At 47.4% G+C, this 21,795-nt stretch overlaps 1 protein-coding gene and 1 long non-coding RNA gene across 3 annotated transcripts in view; one reads left to right on the top strand and one right to left on the bottom strand.

Moving 5' to 3' along the window:
• npc1l1 (NPC1-like 1) overlaps window positions 1-17,921 on the bottom strand; it is a 49,259-nt gene extending 31,338 nt beyond the window's left edge. Inside the window, exons 1-6 of the mRNA XM_069917629.1 lie at window positions 17,787-17,921; window positions 11,303-12,810; window positions 9,550-9,650; window positions 5,593-5,765; window positions 3,434-3,562; window positions 478-660 (exon numbers count right to left, since the gene is read on the bottom strand). Of these exons, the coding sequence (XP_069773730.1) occupies window positions 478-660; window positions 3,434-3,562; window positions 5,593-5,765; window positions 9,550-9,650; window positions 11,303-12,810; window positions 17,787-17,837 (2,145 nt within the window). The 5' untranslated portion in view covers window positions 17,838-17,921. The remainder of the gene's footprint in view (window positions 1-477; window positions 661-3,433; window positions 3,563-5,592; window positions 5,766-9,549; window positions 9,651-11,302; window positions 12,811-17,786) is intronic.
• LOC138753974 (uncharacterized) lies at window positions 11,310-21,206 on the top strand. 2 transcript variants are annotated; one of them, XR_011351531.1, is made up of 4 exons: window positions 11,310-11,770; window positions 17,633-17,799; window positions 17,896-18,078; window positions 18,940-21,206. It is a non-coding gene; the product is annotated as an uncharacterized lncRNA (long non-coding RNA). The 2 variants fall into 2 exon arrangements; XR_011351530.1 differs by lacking the exon at window positions 11,310-11,770 and adding an exon at window positions 16,754-16,959.
• The last annotated feature ends 589 nt before the right edge of the window (window positions 21,207-21,795 follow it).

The following is a 21,795-nucleotide window of genomic DNA, read 5'->3' as shown; positions in this document are numbered from 1 at the left end:
ACACGTGCATATTACGGTATAACCTGCAGAACAGATCTGAAATTCCAGGCAGATAAACTCTTGCAGTGTTTTTGCATCACACATGAGCAGAGACTAAAGGTTTAAATGTGAGAGTAAAACATCAAAGGTTGAAATAAAAACATGACGCTGAAGAAACTCAGCAGGTCAAACATTGTCCTTTATACAGCAAAGATAAAGACACATAGCTAATGTTTTGGGTTTGAGCCCTCAATCAAAGCATGAGCCCAATATCAACTTGATTTTGTTCGGGCGCCTGCCAACATTTTGTTAATACCTTGATGAAGGGCTCAAGCCCGAAACTTTGTTTATGTATCTGTATCTTTGCTGCGTAAAGGACACTGTTTGATCTGCTGAGTTTCTCCGGCATTGTGTTTTTAAAACAAATGTTAAATGCAGTTTTTAATTCAGACAAGGTTGTGAATGTTTTATGGAAGCTGGCATCCCTTTGGTTCTCACCTGGTACTGAAGAACAAGGATGAATATGTTGTCTGCACCCACAGCGAGAACGAGGAAAGGAACCACCTCCAGGATGATGAGGGAGGAGGGGACGCCGATGTAAGCATAGAAGCCCATGGATGAAAGGACAGCCCCCAACACCACAAGGATTCCGCCCAGTCCGAGCGTAATCTTGGAATCAATCTGTAGGTCAAGAGAGTCCAGAAGTAAATCGATAGAATCAAAGAACCAGATGATCCTGGATGCATGGAAGATATCAGAATGAGTGGGCTTTCCATGATTAAATCTGGGTGGAGGTAGTTCAGTCAGTTTTCCAAGAGAGAACCAGCATGGACATAATGAGCTAAATGATCCCCTTCTGTGTTGTGATATTTCTATAATTTGATGATAAGTCTGCACCCCTTGTGTTCTTGTTGCTGGTTTGCCATTAAATTGATAACGTTTGATGTTGGAGGATCAACACCTCATCTTCCATTTGGGCAGCCTCCAACATTAACATCGACTTCTCCAGTTTCTGTTAAAACACCCATCTTCGTTCCCCTCCCCCCCCCCCCACCTGTCTCCTTTCCTCTAGTTTGTCTCTTTCTCCCTTCCCTTTTCCCTCTGTCTCCTTTCACAGAGCCAACATCAATTTTCATCTTTCCTCTTATCATATCCAATTATCCTCTTTTATCTGTTGGACTGGACTCTTCCCCTTCCAATTCTTTCCCTTTCACTCCCCAGTCTTTATTCAGATGCCTACCTGCTTTTTGCTTATATAGTAAATCTTCTGGTATCTGGCACCTGTGGGGATTAGTAGATTCAGATACATGTGCTTTCTGGTTGCTGGAGCCTTACCCTTACAATGCCTAACTAATACACCTGCATTTAGAATAAATAGTTTAAGAGACAAAAATACTCTACTGTACTTACACTGAACAAACTTCACTTGCATGAATATATAAATCTTAAAGCTTACTTTATTTTCAGTCACATTCTTTGAAAACATTTAACTGTTGCTACACCTTCAGGTTCTTCCCCCTCCACAGAACTGCCTGAAAGATGAACAATAACCTTATAGATAATTAAGTCCCCCTCCACCCCAAGTTTACAGATAAAGCCTCTGATGGAGTGACTCTTACTAAGCAGAGATAAGGAGATACTTGAAGAAAGTCACCTCAACTGTGAGCAGCATCACCAGCTCTTCATCCTGGGCGACGCCATTGCTGTTTCACACAACCTTATTCAAACAGCTGCTACAAGCAAAGCCTGATCAAGGCCCTCCTGAATATTTGCTCCCAGCTTCACCAAAGGTTTATATGTAACTTCAGAGAACATGTACTTTTACAAATTTAAACATTTATTTTTACCTATTATTTTACTCCTATTTATATAAATATTTCTATTTATTTTACTTGAATTTTTTTTGCCGGTTGCTTGAATTCCAGATATCAGGGGTTTTGCTGTACCTTGAAGAAGGGCTCAGGCCCAAAACGTCAGAAATATACCTTTACCTCTGTGGAAGTTCCTCCAGCATTTACTGTGTGTTTTTACTACAATCACAGCACCTGCAGACTTTCACTCCAAACACTGGAGAAGAGTTTGCTTGAAACCCTTATGAATCAGATGTGACAATGTAGCCAAAGGAAGAAATGGTGGAAAACGTGACAAAGTGTTGACATGGTGTTGGGTAGATCCGCAACAAGGGGTCACGGTGTAGGAAGAAGGTGGTGGGGGAAAGCCATTTAGGACTGAGATGAGGAGAAACTTCTTCATTCAGAGAGTTTTGGAACTCCTGTCACAGAAGGTTGTTGAGGCCGGTTCACTCGATAGATTCAAAATGGAGTTGGATGTGGCCCTCGTGGCTAGACACATCAAAGAGAAAGCAGGAATGGGGCACTGAGGTCATCCATGATTGTTTTGAATGGTGGGGTAGATTTGATGGGCTGAACTGCCTCTTGCTCCTATTTTCCATGATTCTAGGATTATCAATAATCTATCTCCCTCTGCCTTAAAAATACAAATACTTTCAAAACATTTGGACAAAGCAATGGCACATTCAGTGGAGCCTCTCAACTCTAGTGATCCGGGCTTGATCCAGTCCTTGATTACTCTTCTATGTGGAGTTTGCACATTTGCCTTGCAAATGTGCGAGTTCCTCCTCTGATGCTCTGGTTTCCTCCCAATTCCTAAAGACTTATAGGCTGGTAGGTTAATTGGCCATTATGAATTGACCCTGGTGTGTAAATGAGTGATAGAATCTGGTGGGGGGGGGGGGGGGAGTTGATGGGAATGCAGAGAGAATAAAACTGGTTTAGGTTAGGATTGAAATGATGGTCGCCATAGATGGAATGGGCTGGCTGAGATTAGAACTTAAGAAATAAGAGCAGCAGTATGATTTGATGATGTCATCTCCACCTACCTGCCATATCCCTTAATTCCCCTACTATGTAAAAATCTATCCAACCTTGTCTTAAATCTATTTACTGAGGTCGCCTCCACTGCTTCAATGGGCTGCGAATTTCAGATTCACCATCCTCTAGGAAAACCAGTTCCTCCTCACCTCCATCCTAAATCTACTACCCTGAATCTTGAGGCTATGTCCCACATTCTAGTCTCCTCCACCAATTACCTACCTCTATCTTATCTATGCCTTTCATAATTTTATGTTTCTATAAGATTGCCTCTCTTTCTTCTAAATTCCAGCGAGTACAGTCCTAGATGACTCAATCTCTCCTCATAGGCCAATCCCCTCATCCCTGGAATCTACCTGGTGGAAAAAGAAAACTCCCCATTGTGTTTAGCAGGATGATCAATAACACTCCTCCCCCCACCTTCGCCCCGCCCCACTCCAGTTCTAGATACTCCCAGAGCAGGAAGCCTCCACCCTGCCAAAATCCCTAGGGATCTGACCAATAATAGGATATAAATTGGTGATAAAAGTGCAATGGACCATGTAGAGTGACATGTTACACACCATAATAGTTCTGCAGCTCGCGTACTCTCCAAGGGCCAAAGCAATGTAAATAAATATAACCAGGTAACTGATGGCGAAAATTGGAAGATCTTCTGCTGTGGTTCTGTTAATCTCATCTTCCAGAGAGCGCTGCAAAGACAAGTGGGAACAAACCATCAGGTTGCATGTTGCCCAAGTCATCACTCTGTAGAGATCCTACACGGCAGGTCTATCAGCTCAGGATGGTTATCATGCTCTGTGCCAGCAGTCAGGGTGAGGCATACATCAGCCTCAGAGTGGAGGCATGTATTCTCTGATAGAACTTTGATAGGAGCAGCACAGTTAGTGAAGTGGTTAGCGCAATGCTGTTACAGCGCCAGCGATCAGGACCATGGTTTTCTCCAGGGGCTCCAGTTTCCTCCCACAGTTCAATTGGGTGGCACAGGCTCATGGTCCAAAAGGGCATGTTACTGTGCTGCACGCCTAAATCTAAAATTTTAAAAATTTAAATTAAATTTAAATTTAAATCCATCGTGGCCCAAATATCCAGCATTGGGAAAGAGCAGGTCAACGGTTAGCGCAACAATGTTACAGTGCCAGCGACCTAGGTTCAAATCCAATGCTGACCATAAGGAGTTTGTACGTTCTCCCTGTATCTGCATGGGTTTCCTCCGAGGGCTCTGGTTTCCTCCTACCCTTCAAAAATGTGCTGGGGGCTGTAGGTCAATTGGATGTAATTGATAGCATAGACTCTTGGGCTGAAAGGGCCTGTTACCATGCTGTATGTCTAAATTTAAAATTAAACATTCTTCAAAGGCCACCATGATCTCAGGGATTGATTGCATTCCTTCTGATGAAATTGGTGTCTGCCCATGTCGTGGGACCCAATGGAACTTCCTACAAAGCCCAGCACACTCTGCAGTCTGTTCAGATGTATCCGCAGAAGATCCGTTCAGTTTCTGCAGGAAGCTGAAGAAAAGCAGAGACTCGGATTGCCACCCCCTCCCAACTTTGCCCAGGAAGCAGCCCTTACCCAACCACAAGACCTCCCCTCTTGGCGCCCAGCTCACTCAAGTTGTCATCGCATCTTACCTGCTTGGTGTTCCTGGGACCCTGCTGTGCTTTTGTAGGTCACTAAAGCCCACAACAGTACTCTGATGGGTGCAAGCCCCCCCGGGACATCCTGATATCAGGAAATATGATCATCAGGGTAAGGAAGGCAGGCAATGAGGCTCCCAGTGGCAGGACCCCAATGTACTCACCTGCTAAGGGACCAAGGAGTCCTTTGTCCTGACCCAGATGCTGTGGATAGGCTGGAGTAGGCCATCCCATTTCTCCGAGCACCCTCCCACCTACTGGTTCTCCTTGGAGAGTTAAGCAGCTTTTCAGAGTTGTCCACAAAAGAGCGAGGCTTAAATGCATGGGGGATTGGCTACAAGCAGGAGTCAATGGAGACAGAGGAGCAGTGGATGAGGTGGGACCAGTATATACTGTATATGTCGGCATATAAGACGGAACTGAACCCTAAAATGTCACCTCAAGCCCGGGGTCATCTTATACGGCAAGTATAAAATCCAAACCTTAATATCTTGTGGTTCAGTGACCCCCCTGGAGAGGAAGAACAGCATAAAACACTCTCATAGCTCATACACACTCCTACCACTAAATATTTTTCCACCAAAACTTACATTTGGGAAGCTGGATTAATGTTATATTAAAACAATAAAAATAAAAACCTTAAAATAATAGCAAAACAAATTAAACTAACAGACTGACGAAGAGGAAACAACCACCCAAGGTCCCAGTGTGCGTTCTGTGTACACTGCCTCGTCAGGCCGATCACAAATAAATCTCACAGTGACCAGTTACCCAGGAATAAATGTGCAATGAGAGGAGGCACTTGACACTAGCCGATTCCAGTGACACATGCTGCAGGCATGGACAGTAAGCTTTCAGTGGTAAGGGCCAGATTTGGCGGAGGACTTATATAGTGAATAAAGCTCAAAACCTACATTTTAAGTGGAAATTCTGGAGGTCACCTCATACATCGAGTTGCCGACATATACAGTATATGTAGAGTGGGACAGACCTAAAGGCCTCCTCTTGTTCTTTTGACCTATGTTTGAACTATTAAAAGTAAAACGTATATACTAGGGTCAAGCACTTGGAAATATGCATACCTCAGACATATAGACAAAGCTGAAATTGATGGATTTGTTCTGTTTGTACTGTTGAAGAATCTTTAAGTATTCTTTTTCCCAAAGAAATGTGAATTCATGTTTGGGGTCGCCTGGTGCATAGTTGTTTAGAGAGAAGGTCATGATGAATGCTTCAGCTTGGGTGTAATTTTCACCTGTTGGACAACAAAGCAAAAGTTAATACCGAGAAAGCACAGCCTGGAGCATGGCCTTTTCTACATTGAAGAGATTGGACGCAGACTGGGAGCACTTTTGTCTGTCTGCATCAGTGATAGGGATCTCCCAGTGGCCAACCATTTCAATCCTGCGCCCCACTCCTTCATTAACACATCTGTCCGTGGCTTCATGAACTGTCCCACCAAGAGCACCCATAAATTGGAGAAGCCATAAATTGGAGTGAGGAAATTTAAATTCCTGGTAGTCACTAACTCGGGGTGTCATCGTTAAGGAGGCACGTCAGTGCCTCCACTTCCTCAAGAGTTTGCAGATATAATGGCATGACATCGGACACCTTGGCAAACTTCTACACAGAAAGTGTGTTGGCCTGGTATGGGGGCTCCCATACCTCTGAGTGGTAAGCCCTGCATAAGGTGGTGGATGCAACCCAGGACATAACAGGCAAAACTCTCCCCACCATCGAGAACATTTACAGGGAATGTTGCCATCGGGGAGCAGCAGCGATCATCAAGGCTCCACACCACCCAGCAGACGCTCTGTTCTTGCTGCTGCCATCAGGAAAGAAGTGTAGGTGTCCCAAGACTCGCACCACCAGGTTCAGGACCAGCTGCTCCCCCTCCACCATCAGACTCCTCAACAGCAAATTCAATCTGGGACTCATTTAAGGACTTTTACTTTTACACTTTATTGATTTTTTTCTCTCTGTATTGCACATGTTTACATTCCTTTATTGCTCACGTGTACAATTTTGTTTTACAATACCGATGTGGTAATTCTGTGCCTGCAGGAAAAAAGAATCTCAGGGTTGTATGTGATGTCATGTATGCACTCTGACAAGAAATCTAAATCTGATGAGGAGCTCCCAATCTATCCCAACTCTTCACCTACACATCCAAGTACAGTGGGAGGAAGGTTTCTACTTCTCCCACCCAGTTCAGATAAACGATTTTCCTCTCCTCCCCTCTCATCCTTCCCTCAACCACATTACGTCTCTGCCCCTTGATGACTGACTTGTTTGCCAAGCGATGGAAGTCCATTTTACTCTGACCCCTTGCTATTTTATTCACCCGAATTAAGCCTCCCCTCAGCCTTTTTTTTTAATTTACAGAAAAGACCGTTCACTCTTTTTATTTGAATATTTTATTTAAAATTTCCTCCATACAGTAGTAGTCGATGTTACAGATTACAAAGGGATTAAAAATTAGAACTACATGGCCTGATGCATATCATTTCCCCCCCTCACACCCTCCCCCACCCTCAACATAGTCAATATAAAGATATAATATAGTTATATAAAGTATGTAAAGAAAGAAACTTTCAGGATTGCACAGAGGGATGTCGTTTTAAACAAAATTCTTTAACATCATTCAGAGGAGATTCTCGCAGGTCCAGAGACAGGAAGCACAAGATTCCATCGTGCCATACCCAAATGTGTATCTGATTTCCAAGTAACAGCAACACACTAATGCAACTTCAACAAATTCTAACGGATATACTGACAATTTTAATTTAGGTCTTGTTCCTTCAATATTTCCTAATAAAAATAAATCTGGATTTTGCAGAAATACAACATTTGTAACTTGTTCCAGAAAGCTTCCTAAATCCACCCCAAAAGATCTTACATTGGGACAAGACCCCGCTCAAAGACTTCTCATAGTGTCAATCATATCTGTACATTCCCATCAATATACATTGTTACATTTCTGCTCCAAATAGCCCATTACCACACCCGTGACACCTTCTTCCCCTCTCTGCTGTTTGAGGGGCTTCCCCTTGGTCTCAGCCCCTCAGTGCCCGGTAATGGGAGTACTCTAGACTGTGGTCCTTCCCCACAGTGCCCTCGCCTTGGCTGCACCGTGCTTCAGGGTGTCCCTCAGCACGTACTCCAGCAGCCTGGAATGGCAGCATTCCCTCACCGACATCTCCACGTACTGAAAGACCAACAGGTTTCAGGCAGACCAAAGTGGGTCTTTCACTGAGTTGATGGTCTTCCAGCAGTTCTGAATGTCTGACTCTGTTCCTGTCCCCGGGAACAGCCCATAAACAGAGAGTCCTCTGTCACACTGCTGCTGGGGATGAACCGTGACAAGGACTCTTATGTCCTTCGCCACACACACTTTGCTACTCTGCATTCATCAAAGAGATAGGCGACTGACTCCACTCCACTGCAGTCGTCTTGAGGACAACATGCATGATGGATGATATCCCTTTGTCCCAAGGCTAATGACACCTTGAAACTCCATGAACACCACAAGGGCAGTGGGGCATGAGCTTGTGGGTTCCCACTCAAAATTGGAGATACACTGAGGTTCCTCCACCATCATTCTGTCTCAGTGGAACACAGTAGGAACATTTTCAGGACATAACATGGCTCATCGCAGCCTTTGCAAAAGCATCTCCGGTCGACCTTATACAAAGAACAATGACCAATATGTTCTGGAAAATTCTTGACTAAGGAACACGGAGAGCGGAGAGACACGGTTGAATATGACAAATAGATAAAAGTTTCAGATTTATTGTCAGAGTACATCCATAACACCACATACAACCCTGAGATTCCTTTTCCTGTGGGCCAGGCAGAATTTCTACTTATTGGAAGTGCAAAAAAAGATAGATATAAAAAAGAGAGAAATGTAAGCAAACTGACTGTGCAATACAGAAGAAAATAAATTTTCATTAATAGATAATATGCAGTCACAGTCCTTAAATGAGGCTCTGATTGTTTGTTGTTGAGGAGTCTGATGGTGGAGGGGTAGTAGCTGTTCCTGATCCTGGTGGTCTTGTGGCACCTAGACCTCTTTCCTGATGGCAGTAGCGAGATCAGAGAGTGTACTGGATGGTGTGGATCCTTGATGATTGTTGCTGCAGCGTTCTCTGTAGATGTACTCAATGGTGGTGAAGGTTTTACCTGTGATGCCCTGGGCTGTGTCCACTACCTTTTGGAGGGCTTTATGCTCAAGGGTATTGGTGTCCACATACCAGACCTTGTTTCTGCTGGTTAGCACACTTTCTACCACACATTTGGTTTCTGGTGTCATACCAAACCTCCACAAACTCCTGAAGAAGTAGAGGTGCTGATGTGCTTTCTTCATGATGCCATTGATGGGTCCAGGAAAGATCCTCCTAGATAGTGACTCCCAGGAATTTAAATTTACTCACCCTCTCCACCTCCGATCCCCCAATGATCACTGGATCGTCCACCTTTGGCTTTCCCTTCTTGAAGTCAACAATCAGCTCCTTGGTTTTGGTGACATTGAATGCAAGTTTATTGTTGGTGCACCAGTCAGCCAAGTTTTCAATCTCCCTCCTGTATGCTTGTTGTTGATATTCCAATGGAGGAGATGACCCCCTGACCTGCAAATGCTCCACTGATGTTGATGTGGCTGCTGTTTCAATGTCATCATTGAGTATTTTGCTTTTCATGTCAGCTCTAACTTCCCTTATATTTAATTGGTTCCTGTTGAATAACTTCACCTCACCACAGGAATCATTGTCGTCGGTCCTCTGTATCCAGAATAATCCCACAGTTATGACATTGGACCCTCTCCAGGATCATTTAACCATCCTGTTCCCCTCCGACAACCACCAGGAAAAGACAGCACCGAGCAAAGGGGTTTGAGGTCTTCAATGCAAACAAACGGGTTGACCCAAAGCAGGAAGCTCCCCAGTGATGAATTAGTGCAAATGGGAGGTTGACGGTGGGAACAGAATGGTGGAAGGTCCTGTGCTCATAATCTAGACGTCCACGAGAAGCCAGCTCACCTTCATATCCACCAACAGCCAAGAAAGGAAAGACTGGTGCCCCATAATCTGCAATGCAGCTCATTCCCAGCTCTGTGTTGTCCTTGAAGGACAGAGGAGAGCTACAGAAAGAAAGACAATTTTACTTTCAGGATGCTCTGCAGTCAAGAAGCCTCTGTGTCACGGTAGCAACGCAACACCAAGAGAGAATTACCCCTACACCAACCCACAAAGGCACCACGAGAGATTTTCCCAAAGCAATCATCTACACTTGGGATGCACATGTCCCCACAGGTGGAAATGGAAGATCATCGCAACATCCTAAATGGCAGTGGATATTCGAATGAAACACCAAGGGGATTATTTTGGTGAAAGTAAGGCAGGAATGAATGCTAAAAAAACAAACAGAACGGAGTAGAGCAGAACAGGAAAGAAACAGGCAAGGTTAAAACAAGAACAAAGTTTATTGTCATCCGATTGTACAAGTACAACCTGATGAAACAGCGTTCTCCGGTCCTCGGTGCAAAACACGCAGACACACAACCAGACATCACACACATCCATATGTAGGACAAGTATTCATTATAGTGAAAGGAAACTCAGGATTTTAACAATTGGTGAAGGTGGGAAGGGTCAGAGGGTCTGGATGAGAAAGATTTTGTGGGGGTGAAACAAAGGGTCCTATTCTGATGCAGATGACAGCTTGCAAATGATACTAAGGCTTGTTGACCATGAGGAAAGAGTGGAGACCTACATGGTACAGTTAAAAAAGGAGGCACTGGTCACAGGGAGCTGGGGACACAACTTATCCCCAGCAGGATAAGTTTAGAAGACCATTGCCATATGCATGGAATCCTCATGTACCAACGAGGTGATAAGGTGGCACCTCGGCGCTATCATGTGGCACCAGACTTTAGGAGGAGTGATGTGAGCTGGGAGTGGGTGCAGCAACACCAGACAAGAAATGAAAGGCTTTGATTCTGTGGGAAAGAATATAAGAACAGAGATGGCTTGGAGATTGTTCATGGGTTGGAAGGCATCCATTACAGAGCTCATCAAAATTTCAAATTCCTTTATTGTCATGTAATAGCACCGAACATGTAATATTACATGAAGTTGCCCTCTGCCTTCCACAAAGCAAAGGTTGAACTATAAATCCAGCTGATGAGCCAGCAACCAATGGAAAGAGATGGAGAGGAACTGTCAGGAGTAGAGGAAACAACACACAGTGTCAGTGGGACCTCGCGACACGAAGAGGACGGGACCGGGTTAAAAGGCTCCAACTTCCAGAGAGGTCAGACTGGAAGGAATGGGATGGGTCTGGGCCTTGTCAATTACACAGCCTTCAGCCCCGTCCATCCAAATGCACCGTCGCTCCAGGCCCCCAGCCCCAAGCCCCCCTTCTCCTCTCCCCCTTCTCCAGTCCCACCCCCCTCCTCTCCCCCTTCTCCAGTCCCACCCCCCTCCCCTCCCCCTTCTCCAGCCCCACCCCTCCCCTTCTCCCGCCCCACCCCCTCCCCTCCCCTTCTCCCGCCCCACCCCCTCCCCTCCCCTTCTCCCGCCCCACCTCCCGCCCCTCCCCTTCTCCCGCCCCACCCCCTCCCCTCCCCTTCTCCCGCCCCACCCCCTCCCCTCCCCTTCTCCCGCCCCACCCCCTCCCCTCCCCTTCTCCCGCCCCACCCCCTCCCCTCCCCTTCTCCCGCCCCACCCCCTCCCCTCCCCTTCTCCCGCCCCACCCCCTCCCCTCCCCTCCCCCCAGGCTCTCTGGACCTACTTGACACAGTAAAGGAAGTGGTCCCTCCAGTCCACGGTGCCCTTGACCCCGTGCATGGTCTGGTTGGCCACTGCGTCGATGCGCGACCTGTTGTTCTGGAAGTACTGCAGCAGGCTGTTGACCGTGCAGTCGGTGGTGTTGGGCTCCTGGGGATTGAGCGGCGCGTAGCAGATGTCCTTGATGCTGATGTTCCTCTGCGCCTTCTCCGACCACGCCACGATGTTCACAAGCTTGCTCTGAAAGTCCAGCAGCTCCAGCACCACGTCCTTGGAGAAGATGCCCGAGAAGTTGTTCTGGCCGAACAGCACCGAGTCGTAGGTGGAGTTGGGCCGGTTGGGGACGGTGATAATGATCTGGTTGGTTCGGAAGAAGGGGCCGAAGTTGGCGTCGTGGAAATCTTTCTCCCGCCGGGCGCGGCTGCCTGGCGCCGACCACAGCTGGATGGGGTCGGTGGTTAGAGTAATGTAGGTGAGGCCGGCGGACAGGGCGAGGACGACGGCCACCGAGGCGCCGATGACGGGCAGTGGGGAGCGAGCTACGGCCGTGCCCCAGAGCCTGAAGGCGCGGGCGAGCTGGGACTGGGTGGACCGGGCGCAGGGAGCGGTGCCCGGCCGGGATGGGGGCGCTTTGTGCGCCCTCCGGCTCCGGAGCCAGAGCAGGTAAAGGGCGAAGAGGCAGAGCAGGGAGGCGAAGGCGATCAGGCAAAGCACCAGCGAGCCGGGCAGGCGGCCGATCCGCCAGGGTCCCGGCGCCGGCAAGGGCGCGGCGATGGCGGGGCAAGAGTCGCTGCAGTCCTGGCAGGAGCAAGCTTGGCCGTGGCTGGAGGCCGACTCGTTGCACGGGAAGGAGCGCCCGCCGTACGGCACCAAGCCGCCGGCCACCTGGGTCCCGTTCGGCAGCAGGATGAAGTCGATGTCCAGGGGAGCCAGCCCGTTGCTGGAGTCCCCCTGGAAGGCGAGCCAGCGCTCGGTGTTGCACAGTGCCGAGCCGTACTTGCCGCACATCGGGGCGATGGCGAAACCTCCCGTGGCCGGGATGCGCACGTCCTTGCACGAGTCGTAGGCGCCGTCCGCGAACTCCCTGCTGTAGTAGCACTGGTATTGCAGCACTGCCTCTTTCACCACCCCCGACACGTTGGCCCAGAAGGTCCTGGTAACGTTGATGTGCAGGCTCTGATCGGGGCTACACGTGTTCTGGCAGTACAGGTTGATGAAGTTCTGCACGCACGACGGACAGCGCACCAGCAGCGTCTTGGACAGGGACAGGCTGGCCTCTAGCATGTCCAACTGCTGGGACGTGCAGCACGCCATGGTGTTGGAATTTCCCTTATAGAGCATGGGGCACACCTTCCTCAGGAGGATCAGATGGCTGCCGGACACTTGGGTGGCAGGTCCGTTGAACAGGCAGGGAACCTTGGCCGGCAGGAGACTGTTGGTGACCTCGGGGTTCTTGCCGCAGTCTTGGCTGAAGACGCAGTATCCTGGTCGGTGGATGACAGCACCGCTGGCCTGGTGAGGACAGGAACAATCCTGAGCAAGGAATTCACCACTGATCGGAGACTTACCGTATATTCTCGTGCAATCATCGATACAATGTAATAGTCGACCCTCCCCCCCTTTTTTTGTCCTTGTAAAGGTTGACCCCCCCCTATTTTTGCCCCCACTCCCCGTCCATCCGAGCTCCCGACACTACGACCTGGTCACCTGCCAACTTCGGGTCCTTGCCCAAGCTGCCCACCCCACCTGAACTCCCGACTGCCCACCCATCGGAACTTCCCAGTTGCCCGCTCACCCACACTCCCGATGCCCTAGGTCGCCTACCCAACTGGCCTCCTGAAGCCCCAACCACCCGCCCATCTGACCTCCCGATGCCCCGGCCACCCACCCATCCAACCTCCCAACGTCCCGCCCATCCATCTGTGCTCCTGACACCCCAACAGATTTACCACCTGAAAAAGTGGGCCAAAAATTCGAAGATTACATGAGTATATACAGTAATCCTCTCCCCCATCCAGCTGTCCCAGGAGAAGCCACACACCCTCAATAGAAAAGGTGGGTGGTCGGACCCTTGGAAGATCTCTTTGTGGGGTTCCTGCTGGGCCTGGCCAAGCTGGCTATTCATGGGTTGAGGCAACAGGTGGTCCAGGGTTCAGGGTGAGCTGATTGCCTGCCCCCCCTTTGGGGTTACATCTGGGCCCGTGTGTAATTAGCGTGGGAGAGAGGACGGTGGTTGAGTTCCTGGAACGCATGGGTCATAGACAGTAACAATGGGATTTTAATTTGAAAATGTAAATTGTGTGCAACAGAGGAGCTGTATTGATTTACTTCTCCTCGTGAATTTCCAACAATAGTTACTGCAGCACCTGGGCCGCCCTCCTGGGATCTAGGTGCAATTACTGGGGCAAAGATGCTGGAAATTTAAGGGGGATCCCGCCCACAATGACACACCACGCACTCACTGGAAATACTGCCAGAAGTTCCGATGCTGGCTGCCCGGTGACACATGCACACAAGTGCCGTCACCGAAATAAGCAGGTTGGCCACTTTTTGTCTTCAAATCGCCTATGGACGTGGCCTAGGTAAGTTTAACTGGTTTCCATGACTACCTCTGAAGTACTTCAGAGACCCGGTTGGACCTTTTCTAACTGCCGACTAACTGGGGTGCTAACTGGGCAATTTTATCTCCATTTTTACACAGCAGTTTGAAAAGGTCTAGTGTGTTTAGATGTGTTTGTGTTTTGTCCTTGACTGTTGTTTGAATAAACCTTTATATAAAAATATACAGGATGCAAAAGTGCTGGGTAAACTCGGCAAGTCACATATAATCCATCCGATGTAAAAGGCAGTCAACGCTGGGGGCCTTCTTACTTCCTGTGGATGGTGTGTGACCCTGCTAAATTCCTTGGACGCTTTTGGGCACTTTTTCCCCTTTAGGTCCATGAAATTGGACAGGCTGGGTGTCGTCCACATAATGGGAAAGGCAAGGCTGAGATGGTTCCTGATGCAAAACAATGGCAGGCATGTACAGGGTGGATGGAGGAAACCTTGCCCTTTAATAGAGGAGCCCAAAAGAGGGCCTGGAATTGGGTAATTTGTCTGAGGAAGGATCTCCAGATCTATCCCACCATCTTCCCCTCCCCCTGCTCCACCAGAACTTTGCAGTTTGAATAAGGTGACCTCATCTTTTTTTTGTACCCCAGAGCACTGCTGCATAGCTTGAGACCTGGTTCCTCTCCTCCAGCCGTTCTCAGTGTGAGCTTCTGGAGGTCACAGCACATTTAACCATTTGGACTCTGACTATTTTTAACCTTTCATAATATATATGCTCTGGACTAGGTCCATGGGTAAACTATAGTACAGTATGAACCAGCTGGTGGTTAGGTCCCAGAAAATGGGGCCACGAAGAATATGCACTTGTTGGTAGTCCCTGAAAATCGGGATATGGATTAAGGTGGGGGGGGGGGGGTGGGGAAAACATAGATCAAATAATTAAATATTTTTAAATGATTTTTTAATGTTGTCTGTAAGAGAAAAGTACAGAAGAAACCAATTAAACTTGACTGCTTCACAGGGAAGGGGACTCACAGACTTTGAGCAAGGTCCTAAGGGGGCCATCACTGAAAAAGTGTTGCGAATTGCTGCTCTACTTCTCTCTGTGTGGCATTTGCACGTCCTTCCGTATGGGATTCCTCTGGGTGCTCCAGTCTCCTTGCTGGTAGCTTCATCATTTGCCCTTGGTGTAGGCGAATCAATGGGGTGTTGACCTAGAAAGGATATGTGGCAGGGGTACAAGGATCAAAGTGGAGTGGAGTTGGGTCTGTTCCATTTGAGTTACCGTGGGTCAAGGGTAGAATGGCTTAATTTAATGCCTCCTTCTGTGCTGTTACAATTCTGTAATCCTAATAATAAACTTCTTCATAAGGAATAATGACAGCTCATTCATTGAGATGAGGAGACCAATGCTTGATTGATCTTGTAAAAATGCAAGAAACTCAGCAGGTCATACAGTGTAGTTTATATAGCCAAAGATAAAGATCCATATCCAACGTTTCAGGGTTGAGCCCTTCATCAAGGTATGAGTAAAATGTAGGCAGATGCCCAATCAAAATGGTGGGGGTGGGAGAAGCACAGTCCCACAGGCAGGAGGTAATAGGTGGATAAGGGAGAGAAGGGACACCAGCAAACGGGGGGGGGGGGGGTGGTGGCTCTGTGAATGTAGAGGGAAAGGGGTGGAGAGCTGGAGGAATGAAGACAGTGATGGGGAAGAGAGGGAGATTGGGGGGGTGTGGGCTAGCAGAAACTGGAGAAGTCGCTGTTAATGCCATCTGATTGGAGAGTTCTCCTCCAATTTATGGGTTGTCTGGGTTTTGACAGTACATGAGGACCCAGATGCATCAGGAGCAGAATTCCCCTTGCCCTCACCTACCACCCCACCAGCCTCTGCATCATCCTCCATAATTTCCTTCACCTACAACATGATCTCACCACCAGACACATCTTCCCTTCTCCGTCTTCTGTAGGGACTGCTCCTTCGTGACCCATGGACAGACATGTCATCGCAGGAGTGGGGTGCAGATTTGAAGTGGTTGGTCACTGGGAGATCTCTCTCACTGATGCGGAAAGAGCGAAGGTGCTCAGCGAAGCGATCTCCCAGGATGTCCAGTCTCTCAGATGTAGAGAAAGTCACAATGGGAGCACTGGGTGCAGTAAGAGACTCCAGATTGTTGCTTTACTTGGAAAGACTGTTTGGGCCCCCAAATGGTGGTGAGGGTGGAGGTGTGGGAGCAAGTGTGGTGCTTCCTGCAGCTGCAAGGGAAGGTGCCAAAGGGGCAGTTGGTGAGGAGGGATGAGTGGACAAGGGGATCACGGAAGGAGCGGCCCCTACAGAAGGCGGAAAGGGGAAGATGTGTCTGGTGGTGAGATCATGTTGTAGGAGAAGGAAAGTATGGAGGATGATGTGGAGGCCGGTGGGGTGGTAGGTGAGGACAAGGGGAATTCTGCTCCTGATGCATCTGGGAATCTGCTCTTGACACCCTGCTCTTGAAGGGCTAAGCAACCAAAATGAGGTGGTTTATGTGAAGATTTGACCTAACTGTACCTCCTTTGAAGAAGACCGCAGAGCCCACCTCACTGACAAAAGGCAAAGGAGGAAAAACCCAACACCCAACCCCAACCAACCAATTTTCCCCTGCAACCGCTGCAACCGTGTCTGCCTGTCCCGCATCGGACTTGTCAGCCACAAACGAGCCTGCAGCTGACGTGGACATTTACCCCCTCCATAAATCTTCGTCCGCGAAGCCAAGCCAAAGAAAAAAAAAGAAAGTCCACCCATTCTTCAGAGGGGGGAGGGGAGAGGGAATGGGCTGGAATTAGGTTGTTGGTTGGGAGACTGGTAATTTAAAACTTTTCCCACAGCATTTCCCCTCTTATAATCCGTTCTCTCCCTATTTCCTGAAAATGTTCTGTCCCAACATTGTTTCCCTCACTGCATATCTCTGTGTTTAAGATGCTGCTGAGATCTGTCTTGGTTAAAGATTTGTCCTGCCCTCTTGCCAACACTGTGACCCACGGCTGAAGATATTTCCTAGGATTCCTGCAAAGATGCTCGAGATGATTGAAAAAAGCAGTCCATCCATGGCTTGCGATCGTAACTCTCTGGTGTGCTGCACTTGTCACAATTACTCCTGCAATATTTTCTTTGTTTTGTTTCTAAAAAGATTTTTTAACTTTTATAACATTTTCAATGTGACCTCCGTTGACCAGACCCTGCAGGGTACACCGATCCCTCTCAAGCCTGGCATGTCACGGCATTCAGTTGCTCCAATGCGAAATCTTTCTTCAAGGGATGCCTACCCTCTTTTCGAAGGGAGAGTCTCTCTCGCTGCTTTCCCTCTGCGCTCAAACTCAATACTCACCCACTTGCTTCCACAGCCTTTCCTCTCCCCTATGTCTCATCCGCACCCAATTAACACCTTTTGTCTGTTGCTGTGTATTCCACTCCCTGCCCATTCTTCCTTTCTACCTAACTAACATACAATGATGCAGCCAGACTTCTCTCCTTCTCCCCCAGTTCTGCATTCACAGAGCTAAACCCCCCCCCACCTTCCCCAATCAATTCTCACCTTTCCTCTCTCCTGGCCTCCTCTCCATATCCAAGTAATACCTTTTGTCTGTTGATCTGTAGTCGTCCCCCTGCCCTTTTAATTCAGGTGCCGTCTGCTTTTCAGTCACCCCTTGGAGAAACGCTCGGACCCAACACGTCCTTTTACTTCCTAGGGACGCTGTGACCTGCTGAGTTCCTCCAGTATTTTTGTGTTTTTACCCTGTGCAGACTGACCCCACGAAATCTAACACACTGAAGAACACATGCAACAATATAACAACCGATCCTTACTCTGGGAAGTAGAAAGAATGAGTGTCGAACAGGAACAAAAGTCACACACATTTATAAATGTTCAATTATTTGAAAGCTGGGGAACACTCACTGTGCACAAGAAGGTAAGTAGCAGCGGAACGGCAGACAGTTTTGCCAGCATTTTAGAGACCTTCCTCTTTCAATTGTAAATAATATTGCTTCTGTTAAACTGATTTCAGGTGAGCACCGGCAGAGCGCTAATCCAGATATCGAGCAGCAAATGGTGGTTAAATCAACAATACTCATGGATTTATGGGTTTTCCTTCTCACTAATCTGGTGTGTTCAGGAGCAACCAGTCAGGAGGATTGTACACTTATCAATTTCTACTTATTATTAACCCAAGGAATTGAACTTGGACGGAGTAAGTACTGTCAGGCAGCAGTTAATTATTAACAGCTGTAGCAGTATTTACATAACTGTCTGAGTGATGGAGTTCTATGGGCTGGGAATATTGTAAAGGAGGCCTGATTTTTGTTCACACGACTCATCCCAGCACCAACCGTGCCCCTCCCTCTCCCATTAAGTATGAGCAGGGAAAACTGTGACATGCAAGAATTGCAGATGCTGGAAACTAGAGCATGCAACAAGTTGCTGGAGGAACTCAGCAGGTCAGAGAGCATCCATGGTAGGTCGGGACCCTTTACCATAAGGACATAAGAAATAGTCAGCCATCCGGCCCGTTAGGCCTGTTCCACCATTCAATGAGATTGTGGCTGATCTGATGATCGCTCATCTCCATCTGCCTGCCTTTCCCCATTTCCCTTAATTCCCTACTATGTAAAAATCGATCCAACCTTGTCTTAAATATATTGACTGAGGTCACCTCCACTGCTTCAGGGGGCAGCAAGTTCCATAGATTCACCACCCTCTGGGAAAAGCAGTTTTACTGCTCATCCTTACCCTAAACCTTCTAGCCTGGATCTTGAGGCTATGTCCCATAGTTCTGGTCTCCCCCTCCAATGGGAATGGCTTACCTACCTCTACCTTTGATAAGTTTTTCATTTCTATAGGATCCTCTCTCATTCTAAATTCCAGAGTCAGGGCTTGGCTTAGTGAACAAAAATTTAGGAAGGGGGCCGTCCACATCTGCTGCAGACTCGCTGGTGGCTGACGAAGTTAATGAGGGATAGATGTGCCCGGCCACAGCGGCTACCAGGGAGATTCTGTTTTGGGTTTGATGTTGCTGTGTCACGGTTCTTCCTCCATCTCCTTTTTTCCTCAGGGCCAGCATTCTCGAAGAGGAGACCAGTGAATGGTGTGTCGTCAGGCCACGCTATTGGAAGCTAGAGCAGATCACTGGCAATGCTCAATGTGAAAGATACTAAGGGATTTCTTCAGAGAGTCCTTGTACCTCTTTTTCAGAGATCCTCTTTGTCATGGTGGCCAGGGAAGAGTTTGCCATAGAGCACAATCTTGGGCAGGTGACAATCCTCCATTCTAGAGACGTGCCCTGCCCAGCGTAGCTGCATCTTCAACAGCCTGGTCTCAATGCTGGTAATCTTCACCTGTTCGAGGACTTCAATGTTGGTGAAGAAGTCACTGCAGTGGAAGTTGAGGATGGAGCAGAGGCAGGGCTGGTGGAAGCGCTCAAGGAGTTGTAGGTGGTGATGGTAGGTGATCCACTACTTGGAGCCTTACAGGAGGGTGGTCAGTACATTAGCTCTTTGTGCCTTTCTTCATTTGCTTGTGGTTCCAGACTCTTCTACAGCCTGCCAAATGTGTTGTTGTCTTTGCCAGTCGTTGTCAACCTCTTTATTGATCTTGGCATCTGATGAGATGGTGCACCCCAGGTAGCTGAACTGGTGGACTGTCTTCAGCTCAGTCTCGCCAATGGTAATACGGAGAGGGTGATACTCTTCCTGAGGTGCGTGCTGATGGGGAACTTCTATTTGCTTCAAGCTGACTTCCAGACTGAAGAGCTTGGTGGCCTTTGCAAGGCAGGATGTTATATGCTGTAAGGTCTCTGTATGGGCAACAAGGAGAGCATCATTGGTGAAGAGTAGCTCTTGAATGAGTTGCTCCAATGTTTTGGTGTAGGAGCTTAGTCGTGTCAGGATGAACAGGCTGCCATCAGTGCAGTATCAGATATAGACAGTCCCAATCAACTCATTCTCTCCTCGTAGGCCAACCACCTCATCTCTGGAATCAACCTGATGAACCTCCTCTGCACTAAAGCCAGTACGTCCTTCCTCAAGTAAGGAGACCAGATCTGCACGCAGTGCTCCAGATACAGCCTCACCAGTACTGTGTACAGTTGCAGCATAAACCCCCTGCTCCTAAATTCCATCCCTCTAGCAATGGCCAACATTCCATTTACCTTCTTGACAGCCTGCAAACCAACATTTTGCAATTCATGCACAAGCGCTCCCAAGTCCTTCTGCATGGCAGCGTGCTGCATTCGCTTGCCATTTAAATAATAATCCGATGCTCCATTTTTCTTTCCAAAGTGGATACCTCACAGTTATCAATATTGTACTTCATGTGCCAGACCCTTGCCCACTCACTTAATCTCTCTCCAGTCTCTCTGTATGCTCTGGTGTGACAGATTATGTTATATTTTATATTGTATATAGATATGTTTTAAAGGAGATAAATTGTGGCAGGTTTTTTAGTTAGGTCACACACAGATACAAACACTTCAAAACAGATCTCATTTAAAATGCCAGAGCTCTGCTCCAACCAGATAGTCCAGGCTCCTGGTACCTTTGCAAAAACTTTGAAGAATACCTATAAAGACTTCACAAGAAGGTGTTAATTGGACAAGCTGGGGAGTAATGGATTATTGTTTTGGAAAGCAACAGATGAATGGATTAGGAAAATTAGGTCTGGTTCTGCAGTCTGTCTGAGTGCAGTTGGCTGTTCTAAGAGGGTCATGTGGTTTTCTCTGAGTGAGAGAGAGAGAATTCAGTTCTACAGTTCAGCAGCAGCAGCAGGGACTGGAACAGGACAAGCTGGCAAGCTTGTGGAAAAACCCCATTTTGAAAATGGGCTGTGAGTTCTTAGTTTAGCCTGGTCAAAGCCCTTGTGGTCCATACAAGAGGAGATAGCTGGCTGTATAATGTTTCACTTGAAATAAGGGAAACAGAAAAGGAACCCTTTGGTGACCTGAAAGAAAAAAGCTATCATATGGGGTAAGTTTCTTTGGCAAGACACTGAAGTGGCTGATCAGAAGGAAACAGTTGTGTGTGTCCAATGAGCAACAAATCTCTCAGAAAACTGACAAGAACCGTCCTGAGTGGTAACCATTTATCTTTCAAGCACCAAAGCCTGGTGAAGATTCATAAATGTTAAATTCTGTGCACAGTATAAGAATTGCCTTGAAGGAGTGAGAAGTGAGATTGGTCTGTCACTCAAAGAACTTTTCTGAACTTATCCACACATCACATACACATGCACTTAGAATTAGAAGGGGGTTAAGTTAATAGTAACAAGTTAAGAGTTTGATCCTGTTTTCATGTTTAAAGATAATTAAAAACAAGTTTTGTTTAAGTAATCGTTTGTCTTGGTGAATTTCTATCGCTGCTGGGTTTTGGGGTCCTCAATTTAGAGTCATCAGCAAATGTAGACCCTAACCCTAACCCCTTTTCCTGATAATTAATGTATTTTGTGAATAGTTGCAGACTTACCACCGATTGCCAACCAGAAAAACACGTCTGTACACAACTCTCTGCTCTCTATTGGTTAATTAATCCTCTAGCTGTGCAAATACATCATTCCCAACTCTATACATCCTTATCATATGTCTTTATTTATCAAATAGGAAGGGGGTGATATCAAGTATATCAAAGGGGAAAGAAAAAGGAAAGGAGAAGAATCTGGAGAGGAGATAATTGGACAGGAAGTGGAGAGATGAGTAGAGATGTGGTATGGGATTGTCTATGGGCTTCAAGATGTTTGCAGTTTACAGTTACTGGTCAATAGATTTGCTAAACCGGGCCCACAGAAAAAGAATCTCACGATTGGGTGTGATGTCATGTTTGTTCTCTGACAATAAATTTAACTTGGAACCTTCCGGCCCACAAGTCCGTGTTGCCTGAACACACCAATTGACCGACAAATCCCTTCCATTTTTGGAGGA

Source organism: Narcine bancroftii, chromosome 2 (genome assembly GCF_036971445.1).
Source record: "Narcine bancroftii isolate sNarBan1 chromosome 2, sNarBan1.hap1, whole genome shotgun sequence".
NCBI classification, from domain to species: domain Eukaryota; kingdom Metazoa; phylum Chordata; class Chondrichthyes; order Torpediniformes; family Narcinidae; genus Narcine; species Narcine bancroftii.
Note: the sequence above shows the minus strand (reverse complement) of the source record. Positions and strands in the feature narration are given on the sequence as shown.